Source organism: Yarrowia lipolytica, chromosome 1F, assembly GCF_001761485.1.
Source record: "Yarrowia lipolytica chromosome 1F, complete sequence".
Lineage (NCBI taxonomy): Eukaryota > Fungi > Ascomycota > Dipodascomycetes > Dipodascales > Yarrowia > Yarrowia lipolytica.
In genome coordinates, this window is record NC_090775.1 from 692502 (window position 1) to 715647 (window position 23146).

General features: G+C 47.8%; 9 protein-coding genes across 9 annotated transcripts; 7 read left to right on the forward strand and 2 right to left on the reverse strand.

Annotated features, from left to right (window-relative positions):
* Positions 1 to 762: 762 nt before the first annotated feature.
* Positions 763 to 2417, reverse strand: YALI1_F06941g (uncharacterized protein; the record flags this gene model as incomplete). Its single annotated transcript, XM_002143068.1, has 3 exons — positions 763 to 1695; positions 2242 to 2292; positions 2388 to 2417. 3 exons carry the CDS (start codon positions 2415 to 2417, stop codon positions 763 to 765), a joined length of 1014 nt encoding a protein of 337 aa, XP_002143104.1.
* A 723-nt stretch (positions 2418 to 3140) lies between these two features.
* Positions 3141 to 4349, forward strand: YALI1_F06956g (uncharacterized protein; the record flags this gene model as incomplete). Its single annotated transcript, XM_504996.3, has 1 exon — positions 3141 to 4349. The coding sequence occupies one exon, from the start codon at positions 3141 to 3143 to the stop codon at positions 4347 to 4349; it is 1209 nt and encodes a 402-aa protein (XP_504996.3).
* A 2279-nt stretch (positions 4350 to 6628) lies between these two features.
* YALI1_F06991g (uncharacterized protein) lies at positions 6629 to 8038 on the forward strand (the record flags this gene model as incomplete). The annotated part of the gene is made up of 1 exon (XM_504997.3): positions 6629 to 8038. One exon carries the CDS (start codon positions 6629 to 6631, stop codon positions 8036 to 8038), a length of 1410 nt encoding a protein of 469 aa, XP_504997.1.
* A 3729-nt stretch (positions 8039 to 11767) lies between these two features.
* YALI1_F07042g (uncharacterized protein) lies at positions 11768 to 12433 on the forward strand (the record flags this gene model as incomplete). Its single annotated transcript, XM_504998.3, has 1 exon — positions 11768 to 12433. The coding sequence occupies one exon, from the start codon at positions 11768 to 11770 to the stop codon at positions 12431 to 12433; it is 666 nt and encodes a 221-aa protein (XP_504998.1).
* Positions 12434 to 13035: 602 nt separating this feature from the next.
* Positions 13036 to 13340, forward strand: YALI1_F07055g (uncharacterized protein; the record flags this gene model as incomplete). Its single annotated transcript, XM_068283262.1, has 2 exons — positions 13036 to 13086; positions 13131 to 13340. The coding sequence occupies 2 exons, from the start codon at positions 13036 to 13038 to the stop codon at positions 13338 to 13340; spliced, it is 261 nt and encodes an 86-aa protein (XP_068139363.1).
* A 2819-nt stretch (positions 13341 to 16159) lies between these two features.
* Positions 16160 to 16840, reverse strand: YALI1_F07093g (uncharacterized protein; the record flags this gene model as incomplete). Its single annotated transcript, XM_504999.3, has 1 exon — positions 16160 to 16840. The coding sequence occupies one exon, from the start codon at positions 16838 to 16840 to the stop codon at positions 16160 to 16162; it is 681 nt and encodes a 226-aa protein (XP_504999.1).
* A 4225-nt stretch (positions 16841 to 21065) lies between these two features.
* On the forward strand, positions 21066 to 22079 carry YALI1_F07135g (uncharacterized protein; the record flags this gene model as incomplete). The annotated part of the gene is made up of 1 exon (XM_505000.3): positions 21066 to 22079. The coding sequence occupies one exon, from the start codon at positions 21066 to 21068 to the stop codon at positions 22077 to 22079; it is 1014 nt and encodes a 337-aa protein (XP_505000.3).
* A 47-nt stretch (positions 22080 to 22126) lies between these two features.
* YALI1_F07146g (uncharacterized protein) lies at positions 22127 to 22451 on the forward strand (the record flags this gene model as incomplete). The annotated part of the gene is made up of 2 exons (XM_068283263.1): positions 22127 to 22167; positions 22217 to 22451. The coding sequence occupies 2 exons, from the start codon at positions 22127 to 22129 to the stop codon at positions 22449 to 22451; spliced, it is 276 nt and encodes a 91-aa protein (XP_068139364.1).
* A 98-nt stretch (positions 22452 to 22549) lies between these two features.
* YALI1_F07150g (uncharacterized protein) lies at positions 22550 to 23018 on the forward strand (the record flags this gene model as incomplete). Its single annotated transcript, XM_068283264.1, has 2 exons — positions 22550 to 22599; positions 22646 to 23018. The coding sequence occupies 2 exons, from the start codon at positions 22550 to 22552 to the stop codon at positions 23016 to 23018; spliced, it is 423 nt and encodes a 140-aa protein (XP_068139365.1).
* Positions 23019 to 23146: the final 128 nt, after the last annotated feature.

A 23146-nucleotide genomic window follows, 5' to 3' on the forward strand; every position in this document is an offset into this window, starting at 1 on the left:
ATTGACTGTGGTGGCTTTGTTGGTTGTCAGGTGGTTTAGAAAGGTCCTAAGTCGTAGTTAGTTGTGGTACTCCATTTTTGGCCATTTAGACGACTCACTTTGTCAGCGAGACCGGCGTACTCTGGAAGGATATAGACGTCCACAAGGAGAAAGTCGAGCACATTTCAAACTTGATCTCATCTGTCTTACAAACATGTCAGAGATTCGACGATTAGGAGACTGACTTTACAACTTTTGCTGGAGCTTTAGTTAAGAAATTAGAACGATATTAGTTAAGAGGGAAAAGTTCTACATCAAGGAACGTCAATGTTGCCCTAGAGATTCAAATTTTTTTCTGTACGGGTTAGTCGGAGCTGAAAATTCGACTCTGTAGACGAAGTCATTAACATCCTGGGCCATTTGGCAGTATGTACAGTAGCTCGGTCACAATCTAGATAGAGACTCATCTGGGCTATATAAGGAGATGGTCACGTGATGTATGGACTAGTAGTCACGTGTTGTTAAAAGAAAACTAGTCACGTGACCCAGGACCCCAGCCAAACATGCCTCCTTGAAGTTTTCTGTCTCATCTGTTCGTGAGCCAAGAAGAGAGTGTATGAGACAAGTTATGAATTATGACCGTGAGCGCCCCAGCAAGTCTCAATATCAAACCATGAAGTGGCAGAAATCTTCCTCGGTAACTTTTTCCATGAAAACAAGCGAAACTCACTGCTCACGCCATGATCCGTACTCAAATCTTGCTGCTCTCGTGACACTCCACACCTAACGCTCGCTGCTGATTTGTTGCTCCACCCTCTCCAACACCTCTGTCCACTTTTTCACCGCCCCCTCCAACTCCTGAATCTGCTGATTTACAGTAGCTAGAGTTCCCACCGACTGAGAAGCCAGATTATGCACTTGTCGCAGCGTCTTCAGTCTCAAAACAAGCCTTGGAACCACGTGACTCAGATAGGTGATAGTGGACAAATGGGAATAGACAATGTCGACGTTTTGCAAACCCGGATGAGAGTCGTCGTGGGACTCCATGCGGCTCTCCATGCGGCTCTCGACACGTGACTCCAGACGTGACTCCCCTCCCCGTGATTCGGCACGTGACTCGACTCTCACATTTCCTCCTTTCTTCACATTTTGAATTCGCGTCTGCTGAGCTTGCAGAGTCTGTGGAGAAGACGTGAGAAGCGACAATTTGAGCATGAGGTCTCGAATGGCCGGAGCTAGAGGCACGGACGTCGATTCAGGACTGTTTGGGTCGTAGAGAGAAGATTCCACGGCTGAGAGACGGCTCTCCAAACTGACCAATTTGGAGAGGGTATGACTGGAGGTGGCCACATGACGTGATGTGTCAGTAGATGCACTTGTCCTCGAACTGCTTACATCACCCTTCACCTCCAATAGAGGCAACTCCTTCCTCTTAACCTCAAGTCCCTCCAGCAACACGTGAAGAGTGTCGACGTCTTCCTTGTCATTTACTGCTGACTCAGCGAGCTCCTGGAGCTCCAGTTTGATGCGTGCCAACTTCTCGTCGCGTGTCTCGCCGGCCACTCCGCTGGAAAACGACACCTGTTGCCGGTCAATACGACTCGAGTAATTAGTTAGTGAGTTGTCGAAATCAGAACCTGCGAATTTTCTGGCGGCTTCAGCGGTGTTGGTGCTCGATGTGTCAATGTTCTCGTTAGGGGGAGATGCTGGTTCCGCCTGTGTTAGTTGGAAGAGAAACCGCGAATTAGCATCATATCGGGGATACTTTCTAGCACGCAAGACATAGGGGAATCTCGTAGTTGTCTCGGTTACGTAGTTCGATTGATCTTGATCGAGTTGAGGGCAAAATTGGAATATCGGAAAATGAAGGTGGGTAAAAATGGACCAAGAGTTGCCATAGATTGGGGGATATCTCTGTAATCAGTGAAGTGTGCTGAAATAATCTGGTCAAATTCAATAGACAATGGCGCACCTGAAAATGGCACAAGTTGAGGAAGAGCACATTAGTCGCAACTCCAAACTCGTGTCAAAATCCCACCCACAGGATCAGACCAACCCCTACAACTCCACCAGAATATCTCAGAATCGATCAAAAATACCACCATTCCATCCCCCATCGCCGCCTGAATCCACCGGTCCCCCTCAAAATCCAGTCACGTGACTTGATTCTATGATACCACACGTCTTCATCAAATCTCCATCAATCCAAGCCAAGATCCCCCAGTCAGTCAATTCAGCATTCCTTCTCCCTCTCCTACTCACCTCGTAGTTGTCGGCGACATCGGGCGTCTCGTAGACGTCTGGTGCTGTATCCTGATGTTAGCATCTTTGTTGTGTTCCCGGTCACTGGGGTTCAAATAACGTGGGAACGCGCCCCAGACCATCCAAGAATCACGTGATCCACTCACCAGATCGGGCAATGACGCGTATTTCGACATTATGAGTCGCTGCGGCTGTGTGTTGGTGTCAAGCTGAGCTGTTCACTGGAGTACAGTATTTCAATTATGTTCGCGGGTTTGGAATTAAGGTTTGTAGGTGGTTGGAGATATGGGCTGATAGTTGGTTCGGCAGTTGTATTTAAAGATGAATAGTAGGTGCAATGGATTTGGATTGGTGCGAATAATACTCTGCAAGTTTCAAAAAAGATTTAGGACAATTTTTGCTAGAGATAGTGAATTTGTATGTCCATCTCTTGCTGAGCTGATGAAAGTCAGACGATATTGATACCATTCAATCCGGAAGACTCGTGAGATCATTTTTATATACAGAAGCTCACTATCTGATATACTCTAGATTAATTAATGCCCTTATTACTGTTTCTCCCATTACAAGTAGGCGGTACCACCTGTATCAACCTTAACAGAGGAATATTTAATTAGACTGACTGACTAATAAATGATCTACAACCATGGATGAATAAGCCAGCTGCGAAAACCCTCCAAAACCTCCCAATTCCCACGGGAAAAAGTCCCCAGCTCCTCGTCATGTGACCACAAATACGCCCGACCCACTCTTTTTCTAGAATCTTGTGCGCAACATCTACCTTTGCTCTCTCCTGCTCCCCTTCCTCCTCCTCCTCCGCCCCCACCTTTAATACCCTAACCCTATCATCCCAGATAGCCATGTCTAATTACCACTGCTGTTGATACCATACCAGCGACATGTCACCCACGGATAAGAACGACGTGTGTGTTGAGGGCGATTTGGGGACCATTGACCGGTCCGAATTGGAGTCGGCTCCCGCGACGGCTTCTGAGGGTCCCGAGTCAACCAAACCCGAGTCAGCCAAACCCGAATCCAAGGAGCTCTCTGCGGACGAAATCAACAAGGAACAACAGCAGGAAATCAATGAGGCGGCCGAGAAGCTGGAGGAGCAGGTGGCCCAGGCGTACACAAAGACGTCGTCGTGGATGGGCGGGCTGTGGTCGTCTATTAGTAAGCAGAGTTCTGTGATTCTCGAGGAGGTTGGCAAGGATTTTGAGGCGGTCAAGTTTGAGGTTGGCGAGCTTGCTAAGAAGAGGGCCGAGGCAAAGGCGGCAGAGTCTTCTGAGGAGAAGAGCACGGAAGCGGCGGCGGGGGAGACGACGGGGGAGACGGCTGAACCTGTGGACAGTTCCCGGGATCTCCTTTCTCTTCTTTCGACCAAGGCCCAGCTGTACATTGACAATCTTGACAAGGATCTCGAGAAGGTTGAAGATGCCGGCGCTGCCTACTTTTCGAAAATCGGGTCGAATTTCCAGGCTCTGATGCGGGAGACCATTCGTGTGGAGGAGGGCGACTCTGGCGACTCCACCACAGATACGTTGCTGTTCAATGCGCCCGAGGAAGTGAGACAGCAGGTGTTTTCGACCCGGTTTGATGCCCAGTTGCATTCTCTACATACTTCTGACGAGGTGTTTTTGCAGCCAGTAGATACAGGATATGAGTCGTTCAAGAAGGATTTCGACATCAACTCCCAGACCGACCAGATTGCCGCTGATTTGGAGGCCCATCCTGCTCTGCGGACGCTCATGGAGAAGCTGGTGCCCGAGTCCATTGACTACAACTCCTTCTGGACCCGATACTACTACATGTACCAGGGAATTGTGGCTGGAGAAGAGCAGCGAAAGAAGGTGTTGAGCCAGGCTGGAGGCGAGACGGAAAAGGAGTTTGACTGGGACGAGTCGGACGAGGAGACCAAGACGGAGAACACCGAAAACGACGGCTCATACGATGTGGTTTCTAGAGTGGCCTCGGATGTGACTTTGGACAAGGCCAGCACCAACAAGTCTGAGCCCAACAAGGCAGAGCCCAACAAAGCAGAGTCCAAGCAAGCCAAGGTCGAGCCCAAGCAAGCCAAGGAGGAGGAGAGTGATGACGACTGGGAGTAATTTATATAGTCAATGAGAGCTGTGAGTGAATCGTGAGTGATTGAGGGACTTCGGGGATTCAAAACCGCCAGAGAAATCCACTGGGATAAGGAAAAGCGAATTGGATTCAGAACGACTGAGCCCTTTCAAAGGAAGTTGCTCGTTGTCCACTGCCCTGGTGTCGCCTTATGGAGTCCTTATCGACATAGTCAAGCCACGCTTTCAGTGTATCGTACTCTTTCAGTGGTACTGTAAACTGGTCATGAGGAGTCGCTTGGTGGTATTTATTGCTTTATTTGACCACTCCACGTTGACTTGTAGAGGTGCATCTGAATGTATCGTGATTCAGGGCACCCATAACCACTGCTTACATCAGGGCTTAGATGTTCCGAACGGAAAGACGAGAAGAATCAGACTGTTTGGTTTGCCATATATGCAATTTTACATGTCTTTTGGTGTGGCCAAATTATCCCATACAATGTCATCTCCATTGATTTTTTCCAGAAGAGCCCATATGTTGATCTCATCCAGAAAGTCAACTACATTGTCAACAAATGCCACCTTTTTTCCAACTAAATTGTAAACAAAATGCCACATCCCTTCCAACATAAATATGTCTATAATGACGGAATAGGTATACGCAGTTGACAAATTTGTTCATCCCCAGCCACTTTCTACATTGAAAGAAAAAAAGTAGAAATATCGTGTCTACAACATCCCTTCTACCGCGACCCGCGTTTCCCCCTACGACACTTTCTTAACTAATTCTTCAACTATTTCCCCCCACTTATATACTTCGTTTTGAGCAACTATTGTTCGCTGTACGGCGGTTCAGGTTGTTTCCCAGACCCAATTGAGCATTTTCTAGACTCTGTAAATCCCTCCAACTCCACCTGGTAACATTCACGTTCTTGCGCCCCACCATTGCCCACCCTGGCCGTCCTGTCTGATACAACCCCTAGCGTTCATTGTTCATTGTCATTGTCTGCTTTCATTGTCGCTGCTCATCATCAATTGAGACATCCGCTTCTCGTTACACAAATACATTGTCAAACCAATATCTCTGCACCCCGTCGCCCCAGCATTAGTCTGAGAGTATGCATCGAGCCGACGATGCATTCTGTAAGGACTGACGGGTGCATGTTCCGAGGGAAAGTCTGTAGGACTCGGCAAAAAGTTGACATATTTAACCCTGGACTTGAAATCATTACAATCTGATCAGGGAGCTTCAAAATGATACCATTTAGTGCATATCTCAATGCAAAAACAACTACTAGAACCAGAAAAGTTGACTCTGTTTCTAACATGTAGAGTGCCCCACTTGTCTCACAGTAAAAGCCCTCAAAGTGAGAAACGGTAGCAAATTAGCTGTCATTTCAGTACGTACAAACCAGACATTGCCATGCAACACATTTCTACAGCTTTCTTTGTATGTCTTCTACTGACATGTTGCTGCAGGACCTCCTAACCGACATAATTGTTTCCAGTCCAATAACCACTAATCCTGGGAACGCTTGGACTATGCCATTGGAGTCCTCCTACTTCTCTCTTTCGATTAATATACAGCTTTCTCCTATTAATCTCCCATAGTCTTCCACAGTCCTATCATATATGTACAGCACAGTATGTACAAGTAACATATCATATTAGTTTGACAGACAACCACCTAAACATTGGTCAGAAGACATTTTCCACTCGTTAGAAAGTTTTGAAGGAATTAATTGAGCTTTTTCAATCCCACTTTCAAATTCTCGTCTTTTAGGAACCATTTTTCGTTTGTTTTTTTTTTCTTCTTTTTTTTTCAGTCTTTTTTTTTCACTCTCCCTCAAAAGTTACTTGATCCACCAACTAATTCCAACTAAATTAGCATTTCTCAACTAAAAAATATTTTTAAAATCCACAAACCCGACAATCACGTGAGTGGCTCTCGTCACGTGACGTGACTAATTTGATGATACTCTATCCAGCCACTTGATTTGGCTTGACGCGCAATTATTAAAAGAAAGAAAAAAAGTTTTGACGCGACTCTCTCCTTGGTTGAGTTGGAGGTTGCTGTTATATTGCTGAGTAAGCGTCGTAGAGATATCCTGGATATACCATTTTGTAGGGAAACTTTGGAGGAACACTATTATGTTGTGCAAACCTTATTTGAGATGCTTTCCCGCATTTCAAACCCGTATCTCTACCACCCGTGATGAAAGCTTAAAAAACGCGTCTTCCCTTAAAGTACATTTGGTTCCATCACGTCACGTCTCTCACATTTCCTCCTCCTCAACACACAGCACACAAGTCGTCGCATAATGTTCCGAAGCAAACGACGAGCGACCGAACGGAAGAATTGGGGCGTGGCTCCGTCGTCGATGCCTGCAGAAATCATTTACCCCAGCCGAATGTCCTTCTACAACACTCCGCCCAACCTGGGCATTTCGCTGGAGGCGTTCGAAGAATGGGCCATTGACCGGCTCCGGGTGCTGACGAAGCTGCAACAGCTGCAACTGAGCGGAAAGACAGGGCTGAAAGACCTCGATTCGGGCCTGAAGCCGACGCTGGAGAAGTACCTACCCCTGGGCTCAAGCCGAAACGTCTCTGACGAAGTGACACAAAAGCAGCGGCAAAAGGACCACTACTCGCATTTCATTCTGCGGCTGGTATACTGCCGCACTCCAGAGCTGCGCAAGGAGTTTGTGGAGCGCGAAAAGCTGCTGTTTCGGTACAGACTGAGTTTGGAGGAGGGCGGCGAGAGAGACTCGTTTGTCAACTCGCTGGACTTTGAGTGGGAAAAGGTCGACGTGGACGAATTCGAAGATCTGCGGCCGTATCTGGAGACGGTGTCACGTGACAAGGCCGACATTGCGTCGCGTGACTACGTCAAGGTTGACTGGCAGAAGGTGGCCGATCTGGTTGATTCTCGTCGGGTGTTTTTGCGGGCTGGCAAAGTCTATGTTCCTGCTTCGTTGCAGCAGAATCTGGTTGTAAACGAGTTTGAGAGCCGTTTGGCTGTTGCCATGGAGACTGCGGCCATGTTGCTTTCTCGGCTGGATGAGTCGACTCGCCTGATGCCGATTTTGGACCATCTTGCGCAGTTTGGCGTGACCGAGACGTTCCAGAAGAATGAGGCTCTGGATGGCAAAATTGGACCCTCCAACATTGACTCTGTCGTCAAGCACATGCCTCTGTGCATGTCTCAGTTGCACACAACTCTTCGACAGAAGAACCATCTCAAGCACGATGGTCGGTTCCAGTATGGACTGTTTATCAAAGGTCTGGGCTTCTCTGTCGATGAGGCTCTTCAGTTTTGGAGAGAGGCATTCAAGGTGACGGACGACAAGTTCAACAAGGAGTACCAATACAACATTCTGCATAACTACGGTCTCAAGGGTTCGGGCAAGAATTATGCGCCAAAGGACTGCAAGAGTATCATTGCCAACAATCCCCCAGCCAACTCCGAGCTGGTTCACGGCTGTCCTTATCGGTCTTTGCGTCCTGAAGAGTTGGTTGGACGGCTCAAGAATATGGGAATTGAGGACCGCATGGAACTGAACAAGATCACCGACCAGGTGAAGAACACCAACTATCATGGAGCATGTACCCGGGTTCTGGAGCTAACTCATCCGGGTCTCAAGGTGGAGGAGGTGGTCCAGCATCCTAATGACTACTTTCTGAAGGGTTATGGATGGCAGAATGGATTGGAGGTGGCCTACACAAAGTAGGGTGAAACTGGTTGGTCGCAGTACCAGTCAGTGTGTTTGCCCAATACCGGTCTAGACACTCCGGTGACCTACCGTTGATACGACTGTACTTACTGGGTCTACGGAACACTGAGGGCCATTGTGCTCGACTGTTCTGACTCATATATATTTAATTGACTAATTTTACACATGACTTCTCCTTTCAAAATTTGGAGCTATCCTGATGAAGATGCCGCCGATTCCTTATCTACTGTAGCTCTTGGTGTTGCCTGGGTTAGAACCCATACAGAATGCTGGGGAGAGTCGGTATCAACACAGACACTTGGAATTCGACTTTTTCGACCATTAATAGCCCCTGGTTCACCTCTTTCTAGTCGATGTCGCCTCGGCAGGTAGTTCTTTTGTATGACTAATGGCCGTCTCGGTCCACAGCATCCGACGTCTCCAGCTCTCTCAATGTTGGCGTCTGCACGGACTAAGCAGCATTGAAATTATCGAGCAAAATTGATGCTAATAAACGAGCCACAGTACATGTCCGTGAACTATTATAGAGCGACTTTCTCAAAATCCTCAATCTCAAATCCCCAATTACTTGACTTTACTTGGCTTTACTTGACTTTTCACACTTTAGTTTGATATTACTTGACTCGAGGAACGAGTCTGCCATGGCTCTGCCAAAAATGCCTCTAAGACGCCCAAATGAGTTACAATATCAATAGTCTCAAGCCCTTAACGCCTCTAGCCCGATATCTACACCTGAGACAGCTACAGACTGCAATTTCAGAGTTGTGCGATTATCACTCAACCTTGATGTAATGTCGAAGAACCCGTCGGACGGCCCTGAAAGGTCTACTCGAAGCCAGAGTCAGATGTACGGGTAGTTGACGTCGTACTTGGCAGTTTGGTCCGGTGACCGATTACTAATCTGCTGTATGACTGTGAAACAGTCTCACCTGGGCTGTGAGGACATGGGTAGACAGCGGTTGCAGGGTCGCACAGTCGCAATCGAGACGCCCCACCTTGCTATAGCCCCACCTTGCGTCAATGTTTGTACGGCGGTTTTCAAAAGTGTGTCAGGAGTCTTGGAGACAGGTTTTGGGTCGCCAGTGTTGGTCGAGTCTTCGGTCCAACGTCAAAGGAATCACGTACAAGAGTACGCTCTTCACACGGACGACTCAACCACCCATTTCCCAACCGCTGGCGTCCGATACTGTCAGGCACAGTGGCAAACAAGGTACCACGGACTTGGCCGTTAGTTTGAGTCAACGGTTTTACAATTGGGTTGCACTGCGCGGTGTAGATATATGGCCAAGGGGTTTAGTTGGTGGGAGGGAGCTGAAACAGACGACTGGGGGTCTATCGACCGTCTGTATTGGGAACTTTGGGAGTGTCGACCGTCTGGAAGTGGCGGCTCGCTCATCTGGCAAAGTCCATTCGGGACTGGTTTCGACCTCCCCGCCCGCAGTCTCACTTGTTTCAGACGGTGGGTGAAAGAAAGCTGACGGCTTTGGAGCCAATTTGGGTACGAGTACGAGCAGACTAGAGTGCATTTTAGCCTGTCGAGCCTTGTCTGTCGCTTAATGGTCCGCTTTGAGCAATTTGAGTGTCCGACTGGAGTGCCTTGGGTTACAAGTATTGGAGTTACGCCGACGACTTGAGTCAGGCCGACGACTTTGCAGTCCCGAATCGATATTGTGCCCGCACTCACACTCGTGTCCGACCACTGCTCCTCCTACCCCATCTGTCTGCGTCACTTTCGTGTTCTCCATCTGTGTCTTGGACTTGCCAACCTGGAACATGGCACTTGCACGAGTTATTTTGAGGGTGAATAGACAACAGAGACACCCTGGATTTCACACTGGATTTCACACTGAATTTCACACTGAATTTCAAGCTGAATTTCAAGCTGAAACAGACAACTGAAAAAGCCCCGTTGTACAAGAAAAAGTAGCCGGTAAGAAGGTCTCAAACGCTCGAAAAGGACATTCCAATAAGACAAAACACACTGAAATCTTGTCCACAATACAAACCCGACGACAATAGCCCGGATCTTATTCCATTCACACAAGTGTCCCCCTCCACGAACCCAATAGTCTCCGCTGACTGTCTGACAGTGTGTCTGACGTAACATTTCCTGTTCAAACGCACCGGCGGCCAATTACGGTCCCCCCGTGTCCATCTTTGCAGTCTTCTCGTACCTGTACTCCGCATCTTGTGCCTGGTGCATACATCATACAGTCTTCCCCACCAGGATGATCGTCCATGTGAAGATCCGGGGATCCCCCAAATTGGTTTTTTCCGAGCTTAAAGGTATTGAAACCAAACCCCTACCTCCCCTACCTGCCCTGCCTCCCCTACCTGCCCCCCTCCGACATGCCCCTCCATCACGTGACCTGTTTCATCGCGCTCATTCCGAGGAAATTTGAATTTGGCCATTTTCACCATCCGCCAGCGACCCAAATTATACGGTCCTTGTCTGGTCTGTAAATCAGTTGCATTTTAAAGTTCCACGTTTCGAGGCCAAAACCTTGTTTCCTTTTTTTGGAAGCTTAATCCACCCATCTGCTTTCAAAAGTGGAGAGACAATAAAGTGATCAACAGAGTGCGGAAGAGGGTGTTAGTTAATTGACCGCTTCTAGTGACACCGACGGATGGCGTGCGGGCAGTAGAGCCCTTTTGCCGTGTTCTCTTCTCTTTTCTTCTCTTCTGCGCTACCCAAATCTCCTTGGCTCATCTCATCGCATGCAAGTTACCCTTTCTTGGCCCAAGGGGTTTTTCTTGGTCCTGCCCCTGTTCATTGCGTCATACCCCACGGCACCAAAAAGTGTATTTTGGGCTGGTCTTAGGGGTTTTAGGTCCTACAGTGTTGCAAAAAAAGTTACCCGGTCCATGCAACTCCACACGGGGGATCTTCGAGATGAGCGATGGATCGTCGTAAAACAGCATGGCCGGCGTTGCGGGGTTTTGGGCGGTGTTTTAGAGCGTATTTCGCCTGTCTCGGGAAGTCATCTGACCTGACTTTTTCTTTTGTTTTGTTTTGTTTTGAGCGGCTCTGATGGACTTCAAAAGACTCGTTTGGAGATCCAAGCCGCCCTGCTCGCTCCAGCCTGTGATTGTTTGCCTGCTATTTCTTTTACCCCTTCTCCTCGACATGTCTCATTCAAGCAAGACGAGCGATTAACTCAGGCAAACCTCAAAATAGCAATTGTAGGGACTTGTCGGAACGGCAGCATGCAGAGACTTTGTTCGAACAGGCTGCCCCACGTTGCAACAAGAGACCGTCTTGCACGAGAAACGTCTCAGGTCTCAAAAGTGCAAGAGAGAAATAGTGTAGTGGGGTGTTTCACCCATGGTGGGACACCCGGTTCCATGTCAACTAAACATTAGCTGATCCAGACTGCGATATAGAGCATGGAAAACGTCGGCCAACCTCACACCACAACCACCGCTCACCACCATCACCGTACATACTGTAGCGCAGATCCAGGTACGGTACCTTTCCAGACCTCCACCACCTAAACTGTCTCACAACCCCCCTGCCCTTTGCAGTAACTCTGAGATGTAACTCTGAGTGTCTTCCCCGCAGAGAATTGATCTCCGAGCTCAGCATCAGACGGTAAAAGTAGACTGCCTGCCTGTCTCTCTCCATACCCAGAATGATATAAATACCCTCCGGACCACCCTCCTCCAATCCTCAGACTCGTCTAACACTTCCAACCACTTCCAATCGCCACCGCAACACCCTCCATAATGCAGTTCTCCACTCTTGCCCTCGTCACCTTTGCCGCCACCGCCATGGCCGCCCCCACCAACTCTCTGGTTGCTCGAGAGGACCTCGAGATCTCCGGCGACAACGCTGCCGAGCTCGTCAAGCAGTACGCCCCCGTCTACACCCTGGCTCCCGGCGCCTTTGCCGCCGACGATTCCAACCAGAGCATGGGCTTCCTGGACTTCTCCGGCTACGTCAACTTCCTGGTGGGTCTTCTGCAGGCCGGAGGCCAGTTCATCAAGGATGGAGGTAACGCTCTGGTCAACCTGGACATCAACAAGGTCGGAGCCGCCACCGTCAACTTCTTCCAGGGTCTCATGACCTACTTCAACGCTTTCCTTGCCGCCGTCAAGCAGGGAACCAAGTTTGACAAGGCCGTCTACGAGTTCCTCGTCAACTCCGGTATCTCCGACTTCCTCAGCAGCGTGGCCAACTTCATCGTCAAGTTCTCCCAGACCTTCCTCGAGTCTCCCCTTCTCCAGGGCATCATTGATGTGCTCAAGAGAGTTGTCGGCTGGCTCTTTGGTGCCAAGCAGACTGTTCAGCAGACTCTTGGCGACAAGGCCAACACCACTGGCTTTGACCGAGCTCTCGTCGCCGCTCAGTCTGTCCAGTCCGCCGCTGAGAAGAAGGCTGGAGGACACTAAGCCCGCAGCGTTTAGTTTCTCCTAATTTCAATGTCAGCAGGCTGGCTTTAGCTTCTTTTTTATCTCAATAAACTAACCCTACTTCCTGAAGCGGCGAGCCACAGGCGAGTTGCTTGCACACTGTAAGTGACGTAGATTCTCGAGAGAGTACTGTAGCGAGCTTAGAACCTCCACCAAATGCCGGGCCAAACGCAAGTTTCTTAATTTTGGAAGCTGTAGACTTCAAATATAACACTAAACCAGCTAGAATCTCGTGAAAAGCCGAAGGAGAGCTCTCTCAGACACTCGAAGGATCATTAACTCAAGAGTAAAGGCGCAGAGGGCGAGAACTGTGGGTGGTTGACAGTAACATTGGCTAGAGGAGAGACAAGGATGGCGAGAAAGAGATGTTTCCGTTGGTCTCAATGGCCGGATGTTGTCTGTGAACTGTTGCGTGTTAGAGTAACTGTCGCAAAACAGGATTGCGATGTCGGAGGGGCTGGATTCTAATGTGATCCAGAGATGAATTGGTCGTGGCAAGGATAGGGCCAGCGTGTGGTCTGTGAGTGCTGAATCCATAAGCAATTGTCAAATATATCATGGGTCCGTAGAGAAGCCACCGCATGCTAGATATCTGCGACCACGACTGCGACCACGACTGCGACTACTTCCTTGTCTGAACTCCACTCAAGCCATAAAGTGTCACCACTGCTTTTAGCTCCCTGCAGGCATCTGTGTCGGATCATGGCTGGGTCTGTGTCGGATGAGACAAGAAAAAAGGGGTACAAGTGTCCCTGTCATATTCACGCCTGTGTCCATTGTGTCGCTGTATCAGTCTGCGGTGCTGTATCAGTCTGTGTCTGTGACCGTTCAATTACACAATCTGAATAGTGGCATCAGAATGGTAACAGCTGAGTGGTGGTGGTAATGTGGTAGGTACAGGGTGATACCATCGATCAAGTGTTTCTCTCGTTAAACTATTTGTCGTGCGGCTCATTAATTAATCACCACCAACTGGACCCCTCGCTAGCACCGCAAAACATGAACTCACGTGACATAAAAGATATCATGTGATCTCATATGACCTCCAATATTGTTCAATCAAAGTCTCGCTCGAATTTGGCCCTTTTTGCAACTTTTGGAGACATGCCAAACTGCCAACCCCAGCCGTGCGGCTCGGAAATGTTTTAGGTTTAATTTCGGGTCGTCTTGGCATATAATAATTTAAAAAAATAAAATAAAATAAATTGAATTCATGTATGAAGTTAGGCGACAGTGTGACGGAAAGGAGATCATTCTGAAAGCCATGGGAGAGAAATTAGGATGTTGACATTGAGTTGTTGTGTCGGTTTCGGCCCACGGAGTCAACAACCAGCTGGTATTGCAGCACATACTGTACGGGACCAAAGATATGTTATAGGGGGACATTATCTGCTGAAAATGAGTACAGGATAGTACTGTACAGTACATGTACGTATACACTTTGTTGACATTTGGGGTATTTCTGAGAAGCCTTGTCCGGAACTCCACCTTCCAGTTTTAATCCTATCAATCCCGTTCAGCTACTTGTAGTCCACTGCACGAATGCTAGTAGTAGCTTCGATTCTAATACAGTAGACAATCGAACCCTCTCCACCCTGAGGTGTTTAAACGATGAGGAACAGTAATAGTCTCTGTTGTCTCTATTGAGCGCTAGTGTCACGCTACTGTATTGTACGGTTGTTATCCGATGCTATTTTAGTATGGTGAATATTTAATCAGAAGTCGAGGGAATTTTCCGAAATGCCAAAAGTGACAGAAACGGAGCGATTTTTGGCGCCGTGAATAAATTGACTGCGAAGAGTTCACAATGTGCTTGTTTTTTTCCTACTATACTGTTTCTTTAGCGTTCAATAACTCGGTAATTTCGACATGCTCGCGTTTGGTGTGGAATTATCCTAACTTGGTCTATTCTAGAGATAATCGGTAGAAATTGTATCGATAGACCAACATTAGGTCTCTCATTTGTATGGTAAACATATCTCGACTCTGCCTTCTTCTCCCTAGTGTGTCCTGTGGTGTGTTGTATCTTCAATCAACTTCTGACGTTCACATAAGAATGTAGCCCCTCCGAAAAGAGTCTCAAACACTGATCCAAACTAGGAAAGGTCTCTGTTGTGTCTTTTATTCGAGTCCCGTGTCGGTGTCTCTTCTTGTAGGCACTCCTTTAATTGTATGCCAGGGTAGCTCGTAGAAATCCCACAGGTGAGACTTTTGTCGGTTGTGGTGATCTGAGGGGTGCCTGAGGGGGTTCTGCGGGATTCTGAGGGGTTTTTGGAAGCTCTTTTCAACTATTTCTCAACTGTTCAGATAGTTCAGCCCGCAGTATAACCATTTCACGCCCCGGAATCTCTATACATTTCGCATGTAGCAAAATCACATGGTATACGACTGTATGAACCCAGACAACAGCCAAGATGGAAGTCAAGGAATCATATTGTCCTCTTTCCCAATCCAGACGACTGTTTTCCCCTAACAGTGAGAGCTGAAACAACTCTGTAGCCTAACCCTAGGGACTACAAGATGTGTCGTGCAAAAGTTCAGGCTAAGACCTGTTTTTGAGCAAGAAAAGAGATTGGACATGGTTTAGACCAAATGCTGTTGTCTTTAGACCCAAGTTTGCTTCCCCATCGCCTCTCAAACTTCCGACAGACGGACGTCTATTTATATCTGTAAAGTGAGACATTTAGGAGGAGAGTAAAGTGGAGAGGTGGAGAATAGGGAAGTCAGGTGTATTGAGAGAATCCTTGAACTGAGGTGATTCTTTTGGAGGACTTCTTTTAGTGTTGCGCTCGGTATCTGCTGTTTTATTCTATAGAACCTATACATTATTTGAGAACAATCTGAGTGTCTTATTACGCCTGAGAAAATGTAAACAGAGCAAGAAATATATGTTTTTCATTAACAGTTTTGTTCTCAGAGCCACTCAGAGCCACTCAGCACCACTCAGGGCCGCTAAGAGCCACTAAGAGGTGTACTGATATGAACTACACATAACATACCACCTATATCGACCCAGAGGAATGCTGTAAAGTTTTTGAAAAGACCATTAAGTAGCTAACAACCCGTTCACTGTGCTGTATCAATTTCAACCCAATCTGAAATTCATTACGTCCTCAATTGTGTATAATTATGTATGTACAGTTGAGCAATGCGTCGTGGTCACCATACATGACAACATTTGCTACGGGGAGGCGGTAACGACCCTAAAAGCACTGTAGCACTTTGCAGTGTGCATAAATATGCCATCTAATCATTGTCATATATCATCAAGTATTATTGGCAGTAATCTCGCTCTCGGTGGGGGAGAGACCCATAATTCCGGTGATAAGTGATAACTCGCGCGCTAGAGAAATTCCAGGACAATTCTGAAAGATGCAAAGTGGTGTAAACCGGCCATGTTCCTGTTCTGCATTGATTTCAGACGTTTTTGTCATTGGTCCAGGACTTTGGAACCATCCTAGTCGTACCTCTGCAGTCCAAATCAGCTGTCAACGTCTACACTCAAGTCCCATCTACAGTCAATTGGTCTTGGTACAAATTAATTAAGTGCGTCGGCGGGAATCGCGATGGCATATTTCGCTTCAGCAGATTTCGCTCGGCAATCTCGCTTCATCAGATTTCGCATCAGCAAATTTCGCGTCAGCAGATGCCCGCACGCTTCGAAACTAAACATAAATAGGGTATAGAACTGTCGTTGCTGCGGAACTAGTTGCTACCGTTCTTGATCTTCTGCTCGGCGGCGGACTGGAGCGAGTTGATGGCGAGTTGGGCTCGGTTGAAGCCGGTCATGTCGGCGTCGTTGCCCAGAGCCTTCTGCACAGTCTGCTTGCCGCCAAAGATCCAGTTCCACAGCTTCTTGAGCAGGTCGACGATGCCCTGGAGCAGGGGCGAGCCGAGAATCTTGTTGGAGAGGTTGACGAGCCACATTCCGACGTTGGTGAGGAAGTCCTTGAATCCCGAGTTAATGATGAAGGCGTACACGGCCTTGTCGAACCGGGTGCCCTGTTTGGTGGCCTCCAGGAAGGCGTTAAGGTACTTGAGGAATCCCATGATGGCGTTGGTGATGGCAGTGTTGAGCTCGTTGATGGAAACGTCGGTCACAGCCTGAGTGGCGGCCTTGAAGAAGTCCGAGGCGGTGAACAGCAGACCCGAGATGAACTGCACGTAGCCAGAAAAGTCCAGGAAGCCCATGGGCTGCTGAACGTCGTCGGCGGCGAACGTGTTAGGCGCCAGCGAGTAGACGGGAGCGTAGTCCTTGGCCAACTGGGTGGCATTGGAGCCAGAAATGTAGAGAGTGTTGTCTTCCCGGGCCACCAGCTTGGGGGCGGTGGGGGCGGCCAGACAGACGGCAGAGAGAGCAATGAAAGTGACGGCAGAGAGCTTCATTTTGGAGAGCAGAGCGCGACGATTCCGATGGAGAAAACTGTTGGAAACGGCTCGTTCATCATACCGCCCAAGAGGTATATATATAGGAGAGAGGACGATAGATAGGGTTTGACAGAAGGTTCCCTAGACGAGAAATTGGGTTTGGAATGGCGGGAATTTGAGAAGGGGTTAAAGAGGTGAATAAGTGGAGATATCGAGACGGGTGAAATTGGAATCAATAGATAATTAGCAGGAAAGTCGATTTATCTAGTTTGAATGTTATTTTATCGATCCAATCGTCAGCTACATCGATCCATATTTCCCATCGGCATTAAGAAAAGCTAAAAAAAAGAGAGGAGAAGTGGGATGGAATACAGCACATGAACCTAGCTCAAAAGGGCACAGACAAGCACATGGAAGCTCCGGTTACTGTATAAGAGTCGGTACTGTTCTCGTAGGTTGGACAGACAAGGTTTGGTGGGGTGATGAGGGGGGGTTTGTAGCGACTTTTTCCTGGTTGAGTGTCGAACGGGATTTGGGCGAAGTGGAATGGATCAAGGAGAGGTCGTTGAGAGATGGGAACGGTTTTGTTCCATTTCCAAGGTCGAATTATCCACTTCTGATCTCTCATAATCTGAATATAGATAGTAAATATCTCGTAATACATCAACATGACCCTCCTAGCAGATTCCACCAGGGAAGAACCACCTCAACCCCCCAAAGTCCCCGCCATCGCTCCTGGCTTCGCTGACCTCGATGACCAGCGCTAGTAACATCCTAAGCTGGAGTCGTGTGCATGTCCGCGGAGAATCACGCTGGAGACAAGTGGAGATAGTGAGACAAACAGTTGGGGGCGTAATGGCCATTATACGAGGTGGTTGCAGTTGTACATGGATACGAGCTGTTATGAGTGTTTTGTTGATGCGTCACCATAATCGACTGTAAAACGCCCGGTTCAATAGCTATTGAGACGAGGAGTTCTCAATCGTCTTCACCATCGCATCCTCTTCATCGCCAATTGCTTTTTTTCCACCCCAAATCCACCTGGAGCCGTAGTCTAAAGACTTCGGATAGGGTTGGAAGCTGTAGAGTTAGTTCTGAGAGAACTGGGGGTCTAGCAAGGGCTATCGAAACGGCATTGGGAAACGGATAACAGAAATGGTTTCTCCGAGGTCGAATTGGTCTCCTGTCGAAATTTCAGTCAATTTGCTACTCTCTAACCCTCTCGAAATCCAACTCCTGTCACTTCCTTGTTGAGCGAATAAAGATGGAGCTTGCACTTGCCGTAAAACGGTCGTGAGCAGTTCACAGTGAAGCAGCAAGTATTTCTGAGACAAGGGCGGGGTATCTGGAAGTGGTCTTGTGACAGGAGGAGAATATCTACGTATAGTACTGAGTATTGGACAGAACCCCGCAGCTCTTGTCCCGCAGTTTTGTCCCGCAGTTTTGTCCCGCAGTTTTGTCCCGTAAAAGTGGTCAGAACCGCTCAAAAACTATCGCAGACCGATCTACAGTCGTCACATGTGCAACGCACGCTCTTGCGCACACTTTCAATTAATGCACGCCCACTTTGACGCCGCCTACACAGGGTCACTACGCCGCATGAACAATGGACGGACGAAAAGCACTCTGTTGAATGCCAAGTAGCAATGAAGGCGGGGAAGTCGATGGAGAGGAAGTCCAGCAGGCCATTTCTTAACTGATAAGACAAGAAAACTCTTCTACACCAAAAACCCAACTCCTACTCCCCCGAAATACACATGATCGGCGGCCGATCTGCGGAGAAAAGCGCGACGCAAACGACGTAGACAAAACGCTCCAAATTCGGCCGTTTTTGAGCCGAAAAAACCCCAAACCTCTCCCAGGCAGTCCCAGTACACCTCGGGCTCGCCTCGTAACGCCCGACCCTTCCTGCGTTATTACGGCACCAACTGACAGGGGTGTAAAGAGACATGTTATGAATTCGGACACGGCAAAACTTTGGGGAGGACGAACTCATCCCTACCATATCACTTGATATAGACATCCCACGGGGAATCAGAAACCACCAATCAACTCCTATCAGTGTGCTTAGTGAGATGGGCCGATTTTCGTCTCCTTTTGAAGCCCCAAACAGCCCCGTAACGGGGTCAGCAGAAATCCGCCTACTGTACGCTACTGTACAGCTCCTGCATATATGGGCCAATTAAGTGTCCCTTTTAGGATAGTTGCTGGAGTTTATTTGGAGGTGGGGTATGCACAGAAATGTCTCTCTAAATTGTGTAGTATTTGATATATTAAGGTTCTGAGATGATTTTTGGATTCTCCAGTCAGAGACGGACATAATGGTATGTTTTTTATTAATTTTTGATGATTAATACAAAAGTTGCCAAAAGTTACCAAAAGTTGGCCGAAAAGTCTCGGAACATGCCCAATTCTGTCTATTCCGATGCCCGATGAGCAAGCTGTAGAGTTGGCTACTTGTAGAAAGTCTACAGCGTTGTTGTTGCAGACAGGGGTGGTTGGTCACGTGATTGAGGATTGGGGGGCCGGGCGGGGATGGTGAGTTGCGTCGTTGCTTAGTCATTTGTCATGTCATATCTGATTGCTGTACATACTGTTCTGTACTCTTATGATACTCTGTAGAACACGGGATGTAACCTCGAAGACTGTCGCGGCCATTGTGACCCTGATTAGGCTTGTTTTGGGTTGTTATTGTCCGTGTTTGCGTTCACCGAGACCAATTAGACGTTCAACATTAGTATTTAGCAAGTTATGCAAGACATGACGATGGGGAATGAATACAGAACATGATATAATGGAGATATCGCCAAAAGGAGTTGATAACTGGAATCTCCGAAACTAGAGGATTACAATGATCCATCTTTCCCCCGGATATGTTTAATAATCGTAGCACAAAGTCGTGCTATTTCGAGTAAAATCTCCGACCTCCGATAACGATACTTTGTTACTTACTGTATAGGTATGGAGGCGCAATATTGACTGAGATTTTGCTACTTGTAGGTTTGTTTACAAGGGTTGGAATGGCTGAAACATATTTTGCCGCTGGAATGTAGATTTCGCCAGTGCATGGTGACTTGTTGCAGTTGGATGAGCTCGGAGCATTGTTTCCCAAGTATATTCAAGTATAAACTAGATAATGTCAAGTAATTCCAAAAATATGTACTAAGTACTTCCAAGTAATCCCAAGTAAAACCAAGTAATACCAAGTAATACCAAGTAGAACTTTCAGATGACACGACGAATATGGGAAACCCTGTCATAACCATCAACCTGCTGCAACACGTTCGATTGATAAGCCTACCGTGATCGTGTCCTACACTAAATCCGTAAAAAATATGGATCTCATGATATTGATGTTCTCAACCTGTTTTTGGAGCATGAATGTGCACTAGCGACCGGATTGCTCAACAAATATCAAGTATGTTGATGATATGTGTTTTGTGTCTAGAAAATGCCCATATCATGACATAATCTGGTTCTAAAAGTACAGTTTTGACCAGAGAATCGTTATACACACGCTGAAATCAACATCTCCCCTCCATATCCACTCTGAGTGATTTTTCCAAATTGGACTTCCCTACCACCCCGTTGCCGTGGCAACTGTCCCGAAACCTTATTTGAATGTCAACATGTCCAAAAAGGTGCATATTCTCTGAATTGTTGAGGATTTTATTACATAATCAGATTTCACCAGTTTCTCAATACCATTTGAAACTCTCATCTAGTCGCTGGTCTTTCTGAAGCACCAGATATGAACCCCCAGCCGTGCGGCTCGGAATTGATAAGGTTTGCTGTAATTTTCAACTAGATATTTTTTTTAATTGACCGCTGTTTATAATATGAGTAAATAATGTGTATTTTATACGTTATATTAGTTGGAAATATATCAAATATCTATCTATTATTACCAATTGAGGTATTCTACATCCCCTACTTACCCTGTTTTTCACACAACATATTTACTTAGCTTTACTTACTCAATATCTGCTCCCAACTCCAACCTGGGTAGAAAGTACAGTACCACAACAGAATGAAATCCGTTGAAAAATGATCCAATCTGGCTCAAATTTTGTAAATCGGTTTCTCTTTCTACAAGCAACATTTGGTGTTATTTTCAGTCTTCCAGCATCATTATTCACGATTCTAGAACCACCCAATATCAGACAACTCCACCCTAACCCTGAACATTATCACCCCCAGTCTCCAATCTCTCCAGTCTCTCACTTCCTCTCTTACAGACACCATGATGATACCCCATCGGGCTCGGAGTCCGATACTACCGCCAGAGATATGGCACATGATATACTGCTACTTGGACATTGACGATCTGGTGAACCTCGATTCTGTGAATCACCCGATCCGCGCGGAGCCGGAATCGTTCTGGGAAGCCCTGCTGAAACGATTCTTCATAGTGAGCACCGTGTGTCGCGGGACACGTGATCCCCGCCAGGTGTTCCTTGCGCTGGCGGATTTCCGGTTTTCGAGGCTTTCTTGCGCTCCTCTGGTGTCGTCTCGAACGAGTTCGGTGTTTGAGTCTCAAGTGGACCAGGTGCTGGTTCGATCTCCGTTTCTGGTCGACAGCAGCCATGGTCACGTGGCGGAGGTGTGGGATTTTGCCCAAATGGCGAAATTCCGCTTCGATATGGACCCGAAACTGGCGGCCTGTATCGGTGTGGATGGAAGTGGAGCGAGTCTGGAAAAGGGACAAGCCGGAGAATCGGTCGTTATGCGGTACGATTACGAGGGACACGTGACTCACTCGTTTGCAATCCCCTTTGATTCCTCCGAGTGCAACATTTTCTGCACCAACGACACCATTGACTGCACTTTTCTGGTCCAGGGGCTCCACAAGTTTTACGTCAATTGGGCGGCGCGGGAGCTCAACGATGTCGGGTACATTTCTGCAGCAGTCAATGTGGCCAATGGGCAGATTTTCTGTCTTCTGGGTCACTCGCTTGCTATCTGCGACTTTGCCGGCAACTATACGCCTCTAGATGTTCACTTTAACCCCGATTTGAGATCTCCAAGGTGGGTTCCCGGAGGAGGCAAGCGGTTTCTGGTCATCAGTCAGTCACGTGGATCCACCAGATTGTTGTATCTTGTGGACGCGGTCAATAGAACCTATGTTTCTTGGCCGGTGGAAGGAGATAAGAGGGAGCCTGATGAGATTCAGGTGTTTGAAGATCAGGTGGTCATGTGGTATGTTGATAGGGAGAGGTGCTTGGAGGAGTTTTTGACCCCGTGGCAAGGCGAATAACCGAATCGAGGACTGTAGGTCCTTGGCTGACTGACTACAGACTACTTATGTCAGACAGCAAGAGTGACGGGGCCAGTCGGGTGGTCACGTGATAGCATCTGAGGGACAAGTCGAGCTGGTCACGCGACGTTAGCAAGCACTCTTGGTCTGACCGGGTTAGGAAAGCAGACTGAGAGGATTCACTGGCGGGCTCGTCCTGGTGATTCTAGGAGAGAGCTCGGGCCGGTTCAGGGTTCTAACATCGCTCCGACTACTGGACAGGACTCCGACGGCATCGTTATTACCACACTGAATCTAAGCAGTTCAGGTATGGCACTAGAGGAGCTGGGGAGCTTTCATCGTCGTGTTATGGATCACAGAAATCAGATTTGACCGCGGTCTAGGAGAAGTGATCAGGACAAGGATCTTACCCCGATTTGACGTGGTTCGATCTACGGGTACAACTGCAACTGTCGCCCCTAGACTCCTATATGGAATGGGCTTTGCCACTGTTCACAGTTCCCCTCTATACGGCTAGGTGGTGAATGTGTTGATCTGCAGTCTATGACTCCCGTCTGAATCTGGAGCCCATTTTCTGAGTTCTGCAGCAGTCTACTTATCGGTCTGGGTCTCGGCAGAAACTGGTCGGCGGCTAGATCACAGGGATTACTCGAGTGTCTCTTCAATCGGTCGGTTTGGCCAAGTCTGGCTGGTATAAGTCTCCAGAACCAGTGGGGCAAGACATCGACCATCTTTCTGTCCCAAGTAGTTCCTACAAGTCGACTCACTCAACTCACTCAACTCACTCAACTCACTCAACTCACTCAACTCACTCAACTCACTCAACTCACTCAACTCACTCAACTCACTCAACTCACTCAACTCACTCAACTCACTCAACTCACTCAACTCACTCAACTCACTTCACTCATTCAATTTATTAATACTCTTATTACATGAAATAAATAACGCCCTTTTGGGTCAGACATTCAGATAGGTGTCCAGTTTGATACAGCCGAGGCTCCGTAGGTCCATCGGGAACATCGGGTCTAGACGAGAATCAGAATCAGACTCAGGATCAGAACTCT